This window comes from Nymphaea colorata, chromosome 7 (assembly GCF_008831285.2).
Source record: "Nymphaea colorata isolate Beijing-Zhang1983 chromosome 7, ASM883128v2, whole genome shotgun sequence".
NCBI lineage: Eukaryota > Viridiplantae > Streptophyta > Magnoliopsida > Nymphaeales > Nymphaeaceae > Nymphaea > Nymphaea colorata.
In genome coordinates this window covers 23,837,774-23,854,526 of record NC_045144.1, presented here as the reverse complement: position 1 = coordinate 23,854,526, position 16,753 = coordinate 23,837,774, and the positions used below count along the sequence as shown (strand labels likewise).

At 34.5% G+C, this 16,753-nt stretch overlaps 1 protein-coding gene across 1 annotated transcript in view; it reads left to right on the top strand.

Moving 5' to 3' along the window:
* LOC116256965 (uncharacterized) overlaps positions 1-15,084 on the top strand; it is a 33,929-nt gene extending 18,845 nt beyond the window's left edge. Inside the window, exon 3 of the mRNA XM_050078629.1 lies at positions 14,880-15,084. Coding sequence (XP_049934586.1) covers positions 14,880-14,932 — 53 coding nt within the window. The 3' untranslated portion in view covers positions 14,933-15,084. The remainder of the gene's footprint in view (positions 1-14,879) is intronic.
* The last annotated feature ends 1,669 nt before the right edge of the window (positions 15,085-16,753 follow it).

The window sequence follows — 16,753 nt, the reverse complement described above, 5'->3', positions numbered from 1 at the left end:
GTAAATTCTTTAGAAGTTTAAAAAATGTTCAAATTGGAGACCATTGTTTCATTTGAACTTCAAAAATCCGCAAAGATGTTGAGAATGGTTTGAAGGGCTGACCCTTGTTTTGGTCGAAAATAGGATTGATTTGAAATAAATGGACATCAAGGCTTTGATTCACGAGTTTGAAAATTCAATTGTCATTTTAACAACATGGATTGTAAAATTGAAGTTCTGTTTGGAACTTAGGGATTTGATTGGAAAATTTGAAATTGAGGTCTAGTCCTTTGTTGAGCACTTGAGATCATCTCATGATCTTGGATTGAAGTTTGAGATCAACTTATGATCAAATTTTGAGAAAATAGCTAAGCCTAGCTAGCAAATAGATCAAATTTTGGAAAAAAATATGCTAAGTTACTTTGTCAAATGATTGATATGGAAATCTCTTTTTCCAAATCATGTGATTAGGTCTAAGTGATATGAATTTGAATTCAAACTGATTCTCCTTTAGAGAAAAATTGGAATTTCTCAACTAAGTAGAGCTTACTCTTTTGATGAAATATGAGTTTCAAAATGTTCAAAAATATATTGTTTTCAAACGGTTGGCCAAAGGATCATGCTTTATTTTATTTTGAGACTAGGTGAAGTTTTCAAATTCTTGTTGTGATTGGTCACTTAATTTCTAGAGAATGTGTATATGTGCAATTTGATTTGGTGTGTAAAAATGCATGAAAGAAAAGGGAAACTACGTGAGACAATCATTATTTCCACTCTCATAATCTATCAAAATCAATTCAACATAAGCATAAACTCATGATTCACACAAAAAAAAGATTAATTTTAATTGGAATATAGGATTCTCTCTACATGTGCTAAAAATATTATTATGCACATGAATTAAATATTCCGTCCCCAAGCTCGAGACATAAAGTAAAATTGCAAAATAATATAAAATAATATAAATGAAGTTAAAATAAATTTTCCAAATATATGAGAGACGTGAAAAATGTCAACTTTGTCTGAAAATTGCAATAAAATCAATTTTAGTGTTGATTAAATAGGTGAAATTTAGAAATGTCGATTCTAAGAAGGCTTGTCTCTTAGAAGATGATGAGAAAGCTTTGAAAATCTACTTAACTTTTTATAAGTTAATTTTTTTTCAAATCGACAAGAGAAATGTTCCTCTTGAAAATTTGTTCCCATTTGTGCCGAACATGTATGTTGAGTTTTAACATGAGGTTTTAGAAGACTTGTTTTTCTTAAACCAAGTCTGGTTTCGAGCTTTTTATCAAGAAATTTGTCCATTCTTTGGATGATTTCAGCACGTTTAATCTCCTCTTTTGGAAGAAATAAAAATTGGATTTTTTAATGTGATTTTGAAATTTTTGGGGTATTGATTAATCCCATGCAAATTTGAAAATTGGTAAATGAAATCAGCAACTCCTAGAAATGTCCTTTAAGGTGCCAATTTAAAAAATTAGAACTTTTCCAATTCTATGGGAAATAGCCACTTTGTGGCTGATTATTATCATTGTAATAGTTTAAACTTTGAAGTTTTAAGCTAAATTTTATGAAATCATCATAGTTCTTTTAAGCATGCATTTTTACGTATGTAATGCTGTAATAGACAATTTTGAGATGAAATGTTAAATGATCTTACATTTTTGAACTATGAAGACTAAAATGCCGATTTTCTTTCTTTAAAACCAGCTTGGAAACATGTTCCAACCTAATTTTAAAGAAAAATAGTTTTTAATAAGAAGTTATATATATATATATATACACACACATATCGTATCTTGCTCTTAAAATGAGATATTTGACAAGGGACCACTTAGGTTACGAACCAGGGTGGTACTTAGCTAGGTTCTTGTAGGTAGGAAGATTAAAAACTAGTTTCTAAGCTTTGCCTCCACCCTTAATCAACTAGATTAAGAATTCATGAGTTCAAAATGACTTGAAATAGAAGAAATCAAGACAATGGTTAAACTTGTTTCTCTATAATTTTTTTTGTGCAAGAGTGGATTATGTTAATGAGAATGCATCTGTTCTCAATAGACTTTTAAACTATATATATTGCAACACATGGAAATCTCTGCCTCACTGTAGGATTTACTCATGGTGGGGAGTCAGAAATGGGTTAGGCTGGCTGTTTTTTGAAAGGGACATGACCTTGAGGCCCTTTTCAAAAATTGATTCATGGGTGCTCTTCTTAGAAAACCGGTTTATGCATGAAGAGATGCATTAACATGTACACTTGATCATATTTTCCTTGGCTGGACATCATTCCCAGCTATAAAATAGAATAAAATAGAACCATCTCCATGACCATGGAATTAGAATGATACCAAGAAGCAAAAATGCATGAAGAACAAGCTGAAATTTCCCTTACCCTGTGGTTGACCTAGGTGATTGAGGCTTTTCTTGGATGGTTCTCAAAATCTAGTAATCCTCAACAAGAATCTAGACTAAGATTCAAGCTTAGCAAGGATGAAAAGGGAGTTCTTCCTTGCTAAAAATTGCAGGGATGAAGAGGATTTTCTTGTGACAAAAATCCTAAACAAGGGTCCACTCAAGTACCTGAGCTTGCTAAATTCGAAAGCATGGATTAGAAAATGAGAAAGAGAGAAACGGAAAAGGCTTGGATGACAGCTTCTTCTCCATGGTTCTTCTTCTTTTCTTCTTCCCCTTGCTGGTCTTGGCTGCACTTGTTCTTGGCTGCAACTAAGAGAAAATGTTAAGAGAATTCTCAAATTGTCATCCCCTACCTTAGTTCTCAAGGTGGGTATATATACCCTTGAAATCGAACAAGGAAGGGAAGGAGGTGGCTGGGCATCTACCTCCTTAACTCATTATTGGAGCATGCCCAAGTCTAGGGGAATCTGCCCCCTTTTGGGCTGGTGAGTTAGAATAGGTCCAGCTAGGTGTCAAGCTGGAATAAAAATTGATTTAGATTTTAGAAAATAAGATGAGGTGGCTTCCACCTCAGCCAGCCTCTAATTCGACCAATGAATTAAATGACGATTAAATGATACATGGATTGCTGATTTGAGAAAGGACGATTAAATGATTTTTGGTCCTCTTAAAAGACTCCAACGGGGCACACCTAGCCCACACGCATGAGCTGGGTGTGCTCAGCTAGTTCTGGTCAACCATGGTTCAGACCTAGTCAAGTCTAATTTGGGTCAAGGCATAGTTATTTAAATACTTAGTTTGGCTGAAAATCTTGACAAAAATACCCTTAGCTTGGGTTTCAGTTTTTGAATTCGAGCTTGCGAGGTGGAACCTAGTGACTAGACCTAAATGTTATGAGTTTCAAAATTTATGTTTGACAATTCAATTTCATTTGAAAAGACTTTTGAAAATCTTGTCAAATTTGGTTTGAAAAAGGACATTTTGTTCGTAATTCAATTTTAATAAAATCAAATTTCAATTTGATACATTGATTTTCAATTTGGTATTTGATTTGTACATTTGACAAATTCAAATGTGTATTGGGTTTATATAGAAAACCAAATTTACGTTTTATGAATTCAATTTGGTCATGGGAGGACAGAATTGTTCAATTTTAATCAAATTTGACCAATTGACCAAAGTCGGAGCTCCTTGTTGTGAGCTAGTCTAGGCTTGGTTTGAGGTAATTTGATGAATTCGAGCTTAGAAAGCACTTGTTTATGCTTTGATTGAGCTCAATTTTGATTTTCATTTTGACTAAGTTTAGTCAAAGTGAATGTGATCTAGTCAGGGTCCATTCCTATCCAGTAGCTGAATCATGGGGTAGTCCTAATCTTTGACTAGGTTTGACTAGGCTGAGCTCACGTACTGAGATCATTGAGGGTGTGTGCCACTTTTGGGTGTACCTAGGCTGAACTGCCTTAAGTAGGTTGGTTAGAAGCAACCATAGCTTCTTTGGAATTAAAGCCTCTCTTAGTTAGAGAGTTCCTTTTTAATTAATGAAGAGAAAGAGACATAAATCTCTCTCTTTACCCATGGAGTTCAATGATGATCATATCCAATTTCATTAAAAATGATGGAGTTTCAAATGGAAGGAGATATTTTTGAAAAAGAAGGGAGGGTGTGTGGCCTCTTGGTAGGGTCTTGGCCATGCGAGCTAGGTGGGGCCCACATGAGGGTTCCACTTGGGAACTTAGATCTTGAATTGGATAATGAGGATTTGAATCTAGATTTGGATTCCAAATGACAATTTCAATTGTCTTCGGGTTTCAAACCCTAATTTGGATCCAATATTGAGTATTGGATTAGGATTTGGACTCATAATCCTACATTGGCATTTGTTCTACGAGTTAAATTCATGATGTGAACCTAAATTGTGCTTATATTCGAAATTTGATTTGAAACTAAAGTTTTTTACAATTGTTTTGTGAAAGTATTTTTTTTAAGATTTTGAAATTGTATCCATCGGTTGAGATGGAAAAATTTAGGGTGTTAACAATGATTTATGGTCTTAAGCAAAGTCCATAGGCCTCATTTTACAAACTCTTGGAGGTTATGACTAGTTTGGTTTTTAGCGATCTTTCTCAAATTACTCTTTATTCATTAATAAGAGTAAAAGAGGTATTGTAGCAATGGTTGTGTATGTGGATGATATCATTTTAATAGGTGAAAATGAATAGGATATTGCAAAAACTAAGAAGTATATGCAAAAGCACTTTGTTACCAAAGACCTTGGTTCTCTTAGATACTTCTTGGGAATTGAAGTGTCTAGGTCCAACAAGGAAGTTTTCCTATCTTAGATAAAGAGTGTACTTGATTTATTGTAGAAAGTTGGCATGATTGGAGCAAATCCCATGAGCATCCTAATAAATTCCATAGTTTTCCTTCTTGATGATGAGTTAGCGCCTGTAGACAATACATCTTATAGGTCGTTGATTGGGAAGCTCCTTTATGTGGCTGTTGCCAGGCCGAATATATCTTCAGCTGTTGAGAATTTTACTTAGTTTATGGACAAGCTTAGGAGAGTTCATCGACATGCAGCCATGATGCTTTTAAGGTTTTTGAGTCATCTCTAGGGAATGGACTTGTATTCCAATGGAGATCTTTTCTAGATACAAAGTAGTAAGCTGATGCTGACTATGTAGATTCTATTAATAATAGGAAATCTACTATTGGATTCTATGTGATTGTTGGGAATATTCTTATATCATAGAGGAGTAAGAAGCAAAGGGTAGTGGTCAGGTACAGTGCAAAGTTATAATATCAAGCTTTAGCTCAAACTACTGCAGAAATGACGTGGATAAGATTTATGTTGGATGGTCTTAGTGTTCAAATTAAAACTACCATTGTAGATGATGTGTGGTAATAAGGCAGCTACATATATTTCTAACAATCTAGTTTTTCATGAAAAGATGAATCACATGGAAGTGTATTGTCATTATATTATGATTATGTATTGGCCAAAGCTATATCTACGTTCATGTTACTTCAAAAGGGCAATTTGCAGATATGTTTACCAAATATCTCCCAATTAGAGACTTCATTAGATATTGTAACAAACTAAGCATGATAGATATCTATGCTCCAGCTTGAGGGAGAGTGTTAAAAAATAATTTTTAGTCGGTTAGGTGGTTATGAGTAATTTCTAGACGTTAGTATTATTTTCATTATTTTTAGTTCAGACCCTCTTTTATATTTTCTATTTTATTGATAGACTGTTTTAGTAATTATGTTGCTGCTTCCATAATCTTGTTTAGCCTGGGATTAGGTTTAATGTTATGATGATTTTTCTCTCTCTGAACTCCCAGATTATTTTCATTATTTTTAGTTCTGACCCTCTTTTATATTTTCTATTTTATTCATAGACTGTTTTAGTAATTATGTTGCTGCTTCCATAATCTTGTTTAGCCTGGGATTAGGTTTAATGTTATGATGATTTTTCTCTCTCTGAACTCCCAGCTACATCAGTGATTGAATTTGTTAACAATGACTCTTTAGGTGCTTTTGCTAGTTTGTAAGCGAAGAGAATGTAATCAGTATTTGTTGCTAGTTCAATTAGATATGACATGTGTTGGTCGTTTCCTTACCCCATTTCTTCATCTACTCCTACATAAGAAGCCTGTCATAAGATGCAACATATAAGAACCGTCATGCATGTGGGCAGTAGTACCACACATATTCCCTCCAGGCCGCATTCATCTTTGGGCTCATGTCATCTCTAGGTTTATTGCCCATCAATAGATGGTCAGGCTTGTCCCTCAAGCAGGTACACTTACCCCACACTTGTGGAGGAGTTCCCTAAACTCAAGGGATGGAATTAGATTAGTGTTAATAGCATCAACAACGAAAAAGAGAAAACTACCTTCAAATGTAATACAGTATTTTGAAATCAATAAGGTATATAGACTTCTACTCACCTATCTTGCCGTAATTTGATGTTGCCTTCTCTGATTTTCCACTGAACATGATGACTGATCTTCTACCCATCCCATATTACTCTTTTAAAAACCAGGATCCTCTATTACAACTTCTAAGAGAACATAAGTTGCAGACACATATATGTTACTCTGGCTACTCCTGCTCAAATGGATTTGTTTGAGCAGATTTGAAGAGCTAGATTGACTGAATTGGCTAGATTTATTCATATCTTGGATGCTAAACAAGTCAGTTTCTCCTTCTTGTACAGGTCTATAGAGGTTTATCCAAGCTATGGATGGAGTATTCCTACATGCACCTAGCCATCCCCAAAGAAATTTTGACATTTTTGCAATTAGCTCTCTAATAGTTGAAGGTAACAGATTCCATTCCAACTAATTACTTGAAGAATAACATGTTCTAGAAACACATCTTGTTTGCATGTGATGGAAAAGTGACTCTCCATGACGCTAGTTTCTTGTTGATTTTATTCAATAGGTCTTTATAGTATTATGACCTTAAATTTCTTTAGAAGAGTAGAGGACCAAGGTATTGGGTAGGAAGATTGTCATGTCTTCCCCTAGAATATCCCCCAGCCTCAAGGATTCATTGCAGTTCACCTGAAAAGTAATAATCATTAATTTTTCTTGGCTCACCTTTAGGCTTAAAGATACACTAAGGGAATCCGGCTTTCACATCTCTAACTAAGAAAGACTTGGGGTCTACAAAAAATTAGCATATCAATGATATATGCCAGCATGAAGGGACATTTATCGCTGTCTTAGGATTCTCAAATTTAGTTCATTTTTCCTCTTGTATATTTATTCTTCCAGCTAAGATTTCATGACCACAACAAAAAGATATGGAGGTCGAGGGACTCTCTGCCTTCTCCCTCTCTTCATATTGCAATAGTTGCCTTCCTTACTACTAACCATGAACGGCACTGATGTAGATGAGACGCGAACCATTACTTGATATATCCATTCTTTTGAGAATCCTTGTATTAGAGAAGAGAGCCTACCCTTGGAAACCCCAATTAACTTTATCATAGACTTTAGTGATTTCAAGCATCATACGTGGTAGAAAAACACCTACTATTTCACATTCATTAGCATGCCTTCCATGCACTCTACCAATAGATTTAAGATGATCTTATATGACAAATTGCGTAAGGCTAACAGTCTAAACTGTTGCACACTATTGGCTTTAGGAGTCTTTGGTATGAGAATGCTAGTAGACATGTTAATCTTATGCGCTAGTTTATCAGTTTTGAGAAAATTGTCAATTTCCTTGAACATATCCAAGCCAATCACATTCCAAAGTCTTGGTAAAATGCTTGAAAGAAATCATATGGGCCAAGTGCACTATGGCTTCCTAGGCTGAAAACATCCTCCACCTTCGATGTATGTATGTCTCATCAAAGTTGAGTTGTTTGCTGCCAAAACAATATGAGCATCTTTTAGATTATAAAGTAGTTCCCTATGTCTTTGGAGATCCCAATCAAAAATTAAATGAATTATTTGCATATGCATTTCATTTCAGGCTCCCTATTGAAGCAAAAACCATGGTGTTGTAGAGCATGTGTTGTATTTTTAGCATGTACTTCTCTAATTAAAGCATGATAAATGTTGTGTTTTTGTCACCCTTTTATATGCATTTGACTCTAGCCTTTGATGTCAAATATTGTCTTCTTTTAAATAGTTCCTTAGTTTAATCCTTAATGTTTGCTTCAAACCTACAAGAGAATGTCCCCCATGTTCTAGTCTTTCTTGCACCTCCCTATGTCTTGAAATTTTAACCGAAATATTAACAAAACAGGTCATTCTTGCAATTCTAGACAAAACCTTGATCATGGCATAACCCTAAGTCTAGCATTCCCAAGCATCCTCTATACTCCTTTGGCATCCTTCCCTTTTCGCCAATGAAAAAAATACCAAAATTCATAAGCATGTCAATTAGATGTGTGTACTTTTCTTGAAAAGAACAGCAAAGATGAGTGGTCTAAGATGGATCTATGTAGAATAGGAAACGAGCTTCCTGCACCCCAAATTTCTCTCTGAGATAGGTTAACTAAACGCTAGTTAAGCCTATACATTATTATTTCACAGTTATTTGTCCAGAGGAAGGTCTTATTTTTCTCCTCACGACCATAATATTTCAATGTAGTAACAATTTACTGAAATTCTAGCAAGAGCTGTGTGGTTTGGAACTCTTCCCGTCTTCTCCATGGCTCCCCTTAAAGTTTAAAGTCTCCAAGCAAATTGCACGGGTCATCATACCCTTTAACTATCTATTGGAGCAAGCTCAAAGCATCTCCTTTTGCCACTAGTTGTAGTAGTGTCCATCATAACATGAATGCTTTCCTTAATATAATGGCATTTAATGAAGACATGTATAAGTAGTCACAACTCTCACTTCCCATAGATCCTAACCAGAGAGAGTTTTAGTTATCCCACCTATAAGATCATAGTTAAAAACAACCACAAATCTATTTGCCTTTACATGGCATGCTTTCACTCCTTCCATCGACAACATGGAATCAAAGATGAAAAAGCACCATAGCTTCGTTTCTCTTAGTAATATCACGCAGCCCTCATAGCGAGGACACAAATATTCCATGATATTGTTTTCATGGATGAGGGCCGTTGAGGCCTTCTTAGGTGTAGGTTTGGTGTTTGTCTCAACCAAATCAAGAATATGACTATTATATTTTGTGAGATGTTTTTAGAAACAGTTTCGACATTTTCCTTCATGTGGGAGATGGATCCATTGCTAATGTTTCTAAGTATTGCCCTATCTTTTGATCCTTTACTCTCTCTTCTTCTGTAATGTGATTGTTTGACATATAATGCCATCCCTTTGAGATAATTTCTTCAAGCTTTCCAATGCACACCTTCTCATCCTTAAGGTTAAAGACTATCTTTGCTACTCTTTGCTTAGAAAGTGAAATTAGAGGCAAAATCTTCATCTGCTCTGTCATCTCCAGAGACATTGTTGGAGGAAAGGGGGTTCTCCAGAAAATCAGTATGCATCATATTCTTAAGTTGACAATCCATCTCTTTCACTTTATTGGTCTTTGTGTCTTCCTCCATTTGCAACCTAAGAGCTTAGGTTCAGCTCTCTTTCTATTATCTGTTCTTTGCTATATGGTTCACACCATTTTTTCATGTTTGAACAGTATAAAAGGAGTCGAGCTCCTCATGTTCAACCTCCCAAAGCATGTTAAACCTGCTAGAATGTGGACCCATAACTTCCTTCAAGCATGTCTCTCTCTCTCCTATTCCCGTGCTACACGTCTCCCCTCTATCATTGATATCTTTACCACATACTTTTTTCTCTTCAACCGTTTCTCTCTTTGAGCACAAATTCAATGGGTGGGCATTTACACCACAAATTATACAAAGCCAGTCCGTCCCTTATAGGCTAAGGATTGTAACAGTTGAGCACTATTTCTCTAGTTCCAACTCTATCTCAAGGAAGAGATTTTCTCTTATCAGGATGTCTATACAAATCTTATACAACAACACAGGGCAGTAGCCATAGTTTGCAAAACATACCTACTGCTTAGTCGAAATGGATCTGGCAAATGTATTCTTGATGGACCAGTTCCTATACTTTTTGACACAAATCGAGCCTGTCCAATTTAGTTTCACATGGTTAGGTTTTCCTTCTTTCTCCTCTTCTCATTCACATTGCTCCATATCACCATCGACATTTTTGTCCATGAAAATGTTGCAGCAGATGATCATTGATGAAATGCTACATATTTTGGAATAGCTTGAAATCATTTGTGAAGATGTTGCCTCAGACAATCACTGCCCCGTATTAGTAAGCCCTCTCTCTATGACAATATCTATGGCATCCACGTTGTTGAATTGAAAAGATTTGAACGATGCAGTAGGGACAAGAGGGGTGATGGAAGAAAAAGCTAAGAAGAAGGTAAAGGAGAAGAGGAAGGCCTTAGTGATGATGAGAAGGGTGAGCAAACGGAGGGAGAGTTCCGTTTCTTTATGAGGGGAGGTGGCTGCATGAAAAGCTTTTGCATGAGAAAAGTGCAGAGCAAGCTAAGAAGAACAAGGCAAACATGGTTTAGAAATGCATCAAGGTGACTCAGTTACTAAAAGAGTGTATGCTTTACCACTCCACCTCATAGTTCATTTATTTCTTATTGTAAAAAAAAAGAAAGAAGAAGATTGAGAACTTGAGAGTCGTAATAGGCAAGGACTGAGTTGGATTCTTCCATTTCAGATCAATTCTTCCCTTGCAATAGCTTTTGTGCATTTTTAGGTACATTGGTTTTGTTCATCGGATCTGACTAGAGATGTTTGGTTTGACGAACCTAATTTTTAGTTCTTAGTTTATAGTGGGAAAATGTAGGATATTTTTCTTCTATGTTTGAAATTCTCCTTTCATTGTATAAGAAATTTTCCAGACCTTGATCACCTTACATGCTTTTTCCTACATCAAGTTTTCTTATGGATAAATATGTATTTATATGTCATGATCTGTAATGCATGTATATTGATCTTTATTTGTTTCTTCATTGTTAGATATTGGTTGTGATTTTGTTTAATGGAATTGTATTACATGTTTATTGATCCTACTATGAATCCATCATTTAATTTTTCCATTCTCCGAATTATTTTCATACTCCAAAGAAATAAAGATGCTTAGGTAATGTGATAACATATACATTTTGTAATATGCCTTATTGTTATATAGGTTAACATGGGCTTATGATCTATCCATTTTTGTTTGCCCTTGATCAGTTTTCTTTTACCAATTTAGTTTTGAGAGACAGTTTCATACCATGGCTTGAGTTTTTTTCTTGGTATGAAACATTTTGACATGGAGTTTTTAATCCGATCATGCTTGCTACCTGCAATATTCACATAGTTGTGACCCTTACTTCCATTTCCTCATGGTCATTTGAATGATCCTCACTATTATATTTTTCTTGCTATAGGTTTAAAGGACAATTAGTTATGTGACTTGTCTTCATTATGTTTGTTCATATATTGTTGAGGTACATAGTTGTGAGTTTTCTTGGAGACGGAAAATGTAATCTAATAATGGACTTAGCCCTATGGATCAATCTTTTTAGGTGGACCTAACTTTCTTAAGGACCTATCTATGAAGAGATCAGATAACTTAGTGTATGTGATATATTAAATTCATTGGTTTCATAAAAAAATTGGTTATAATATGCATAAGTTTAGAATATACATACTTATTATGTGTTAGCTTTTCTATAAAAGAAAAATAATCTTTTTAGCATATATATAAATTTTTAGTTAATTGAAAATTGTAGAAATGTTTAGAAAAATTATTTAAAATTAATGTTATATATGCTTTAGAGTCTACAATGGCTTTCCAATACTGTATTTATGTTTGTGGGTGTTTTGCAAGAGTGAGATTGTTTTCAATTCCAGAAATTATGTCTTTTTCCTATTTTGAAAGTAAATACTATTAAATTTAGTGATAATAGGTTCTTATTAGTTGAATGGTGTAGTAGCATTCTTCGCATTTCAATTGGTCTCAATTTGAGAGATTTGACTTCAAGTTTTCTAGTTGATTTTCTTTTTTTGCTTTTGGACAATCAATCATTTGCCACCTTTGACTATTTTTAGTATGGTAATGACTTTTACTACCATAAAAAAAAATCATGTAGAAACATTGAAACCGTGTTCTTACATTAGTTTGGTATACTGACTCCACTGATCTTTCTCCCTTCGTATTTGTTCTTGTTCTTCTTTAATCACTCCCTTACTATTGTTGTGTTAGTGCAGCCTAGAAGCAACATTGCCAGTGGATTCTTGAAGCCATTAACTATTTTGTAAACATTTTGACCAAGTTGGAACACATAACAATATTATTAATATATCTAAGCCTATTTGGATTCTGGTGTTTGCAACTTGTGGGGGAAAATAAAAGCAATTGGCTAGACTATTGTTAGCTTAAGTTTGAAAGGCATCCATTAGCATCTCCAAAAGTTTATTCTCATTATCGTTTAATTGTTATTAAATAAAATATTCTATTTATGTTTCCATGATAAATTTGTTAATCCATAATTTTCTAAGGTAACTAACATCTTGCTCGTTCCAGGTAGGCCTTCTTGACCTCATTGGTAGAAAAGTAGATTCAATTGGTTTTTATAAGCAAAAGTTTTAAACAAGGGGAAGATGTATAATTTTTATTTATCTTTTTTAAATTTTATCTTCATATGGAGAATTACATCTGTAGTTGTTGATTAAGAAAAATTGCTTGCCTATTTTGTACCAAAAATTATCTAATTACTGAATCTTTGTAATTTTTAGCTGCTCATATTTAAAAAATCCTAAGAAATGGAGAAGGTATCAGCTATAAAGTTAGCTACTTTTAGTTATAGATTTATAAAAGGTCATTGCACTTATAGACTATTGTTTTAAAGACAAATGCTTATCCTTTTCTTATTATTCGACCTACACTCATAGTTTTTTGCTGCTCTGTTATTGTGCTGTCTAAATAGGTTCTTGTCATTCAGTTTTTTGTTGTTTAGTTATTTGTTACTTATGTTTTTGGTTGTATTTGTTACTAATCAAGAACAATTTTTCTGTTGCAACAAATATGAACATAAGTCTTTATGGAATTAATTTTCTATTGAAAGCATGGAGTTCTTTCTTCTCCTAATACATGGTGCACCTATATGTGATCAAAAACCAAATTGAAACTTCAGGAAAGCAATTTTAGGATATTATTGGCAGTGACTATTATGTTGCCTCTAAAGTGTTTAAGTGCAGGTCTGGGCTTGAATATGACATTTGGAGTATAAAACAAATGTTTTGGGCAGAGTGTTGCAAAGTACAATAGTTTAAATGCTTTCATCAGAATATTTTATTCTACGTGCTTAGATGTTGCAAGATAAAGTACTCTAGTTAAATATTTAGTAACTGAACTAAAACCTATATAGAGCTCTATGCATAATTGCAAACTAAGATTTAAGACATTAAGTGACCAAATAATTATCAAAGTAACTAAGAAACAAGGACTCTATGAACTATAGACACCTATGTGATTTTTCATTTAGTGATATCTCTCCAGTAGATACTGATCTTGAATTGTTTGGAAGTGAGGTTTATTACAAACATAACAGCTAAATTCCTTTTACAAGTTTTACTGCACTGTAAAACATAAATCCTTATAGCTATATGGTATTATTTGAAATAACACTTTAATCATGCAGCCTGATATAAACCTTATCGTGAGGTGTGAATTACTAACTTCAGTTTTAAACAATGCAAGCTGTCATATGGTAGCAGTTCCAGCTTCGTTACTTTCTATAAGAGATAAATGTCATTTTTTTTGTCTAATCTCAATCTTTGAAGGTTTGATTTCATGGTTAATCAGTTAGTGTGTCTAGAAGGCATTCAACCATGTCTGTTAGAGGTTGAAGTATGTAATTAAATTTCTTGTTAATTATCTACTTTTCTTCTTGGTTTTAATTCAATATGCAATTCTAGATCATGTCTAAGATAGTTTGTAGAATATGGTCGGTAGTCTGCTCCATTGAAGAGCAGGTTAGAATATACCTAAATTCAGCTTATATGTATCTATGTCAAATGATAGATATAAAGGTAGGAATTTGCCAAACATGCTACATTCCTTTGTTATGTACATATGTATATCTGCCTATAGACTATTTGATAATTGGAAATGCTTAAACTTTTGATTTCCATATACTTAGGTTGGTGCCTCCTCATAATTTAAAGTTGGTGTTGCTACCATGTTCATTAACAGTTTGTCAAGGCCAATAGTAATTGTATAAGCAATCATATGCTTCAAGAGATTCATCTTTTATATAGCTCTTGTTTCCTAATTGTCATAGATCTACTTACTGTAACTTTATCATGACCACTTTTCTTCCAAAATTTAAACTTCATCTGAAAATTGTAATCAGCTTGAAATTGTTAATGTGTGGAATTGTGAGAAGATGCACTTTGCACTTGTGCTGCAAGGTTGGACCCTCCTCTTCCTCTTCTTGTTTTTTGACTCCTCTTGCAATTTAGCCAATGAGAATAGCAGCTTTCTCCATCCTCTTCCATTATTGAAGGCACATTTGTGATGGCTTTTTAGCTTATACTCTAAGACACCAATTCATCCTTTCATGGATTTCAGGGTAATTAGGACTTCCCCTTCTTATTATTTGTTTTGAAGTTTCTGTTTTTTTATTGGAAGTGGTTACTTGCACCTGTTTGGTTTCAATTTGGGTGTCTAAATGCTTTTTTCTCCTTGTTTTACAGTTTTTTGTGCGGTTTAGGTGGATTAGAGTTGAATTTGGTTATGCTAATTGTTTTCTCTCTTTGTTTTTTTTTTCTTGATTCAATGGAATTTTTAGTGCCTGTTGGTTTTTGAGGTGTGTTTCAAATGATGGTCGTTAGGGGTACTGAGATCTTCATGCCTTTGGTTGTAGTTTTTATGATTTTCTTCTTCAATGGGAGGCTTTGTTTTGATGAGAATATATTTCATCATGTAATGATTAATGTTGCTAGTTCTGATGTGGGGCAGCGGATGGCATACAAGCCTATTCGATTATCGGAGATGAGAACAGAATGCTTCAGGTGCAGGTACAGTTGCAAGGAGCTTTGGCCTCAGGTGCAAGGTTGAGAGAATAAATTTGTAACGTTTAGTTTATGATCAATGAAAGGAATTTTGTAAAATATACTTTTTTATGACATAAATAATTTGTTCATAACATATTTTTCTGTCAATTAGTGATTATATATATATATATATATATATATTAAAAATAAATATTGGGAAAACATAGTTAAAAGTTATGAACTGTGGCTAAAAGTTTCTAACCACAGTGATAATAAGCAGGTTTTGTAATAATTTTAGTTATGGTTTGGAACTGTCGCTAAAAACCTTTAGCAATGGTTTTTAATGTATTTAGCTACAGTTTTTTGTCATCACTAAAAATGTGTTCTCTTGTTGTGACCCAAGCAATGCCATTTCAGACAATGTTCCTGGTTGGGCCATTGATCTATAATAATTCGCCATTAAGCAAACTGGCTACTGCATGGAAAACTCAAAAAAGGTGGAGAAGAAAAAGGACTCTAGAACAAGTGTGTGGGCTTCACAAATCCCAGGGCCATAGACTGACCCATTATTTTATTGCTGCATCAGTAGTTCTGAAGGATGGGATCCATACTAAGTTTTCTGGTTGGGATCACTGTGAAGTCCCATTCTAGGTGATTATAGAGCAGTAGCGGAGCTAGAAATTGTTTTGGCAAGGAGGCAGTACCATTTTAAATTTTAAACTTTTAAGGGCTACCGATGTATAAATAAATAAAATTTAAGAAAGCATCAATATATAAATAAGGAAATTTGTGTGGGTTGTTGTTGGCAATTGCCCAGATCAGCTACCTGTGGCTCCACTATTGTTGTCCTGTGTGACTAAGAGGTATCATGGATGCAGACTAAACATAGGACCATGTAAAAAAAATTAGCTCTCTTGTCATTGTTTCTCCTTTCTTTATCAGCCTACTTCTTCAAAACTTAGCCAACCCGAGCTCAGTACTTCTGCTAGAGCTTGATTTGAGCTTGAGCTAAGGCCTTTTAAAGCTCAAAGAAAGTCCAAGCAGCCCTAGATCATGTTGATATTGACTGGTGCATAACACATATGTATATATGCTGCAGGACCCACTACTAGTGCCACATTTGATACTGAAATGATATGGGCTGGCACACGTATTAACTTTTTGATTTCTCAAACATGTTTATTGCACTAGTACAACAGATTTAGATTCATGCATGAAAATTGAAATTTCTTGTAATTATGCACGAATAATTAGTACAAGCCTCTTATCAATATTTTCATAAAAGATTAGTATTTGATCCTCTAATTTGTAGAGTGCCAAATTTTATTCTACCTATAAAATTAATTTCCCTGAAGGACATAGCTCAAACGGGCAGAGTTGAGGTGCGTTGGAGGTGCATCTCCAGTTTGGAACCTGTGGAAGGCTATGTTTCTGTACCGCAAGGAAGGTGGGCCCCATGTGCAAGTTAAAGCACTTGGAGATTTTACTACCTAGTACGGACACAGCCCTGGACTCTTAAGGGACAATGGGAAGAATGGGGGTTCCGGTTCTTGCTCGAGCTGTAGGATAACCCTCAAGCTCATCTGAGACCTATAAAATTAACTATTAACATATGAAATGCATATGACGGCAGAAAAAACAAAATGAAAAAGCAGGACATGATGTATAGTTTTGGCTGACTTGAATTGAAAAATCTGGCATGAAAACGTGGAAAAAAATGGACTTATATTCAGCAAGGTACATGGAAAGTACTTTCCCTAATCCTAGAGCCCCACGAGGCCCCACACGTTCAAGATGTGAACAAGGCAACCCCACGCCCACAA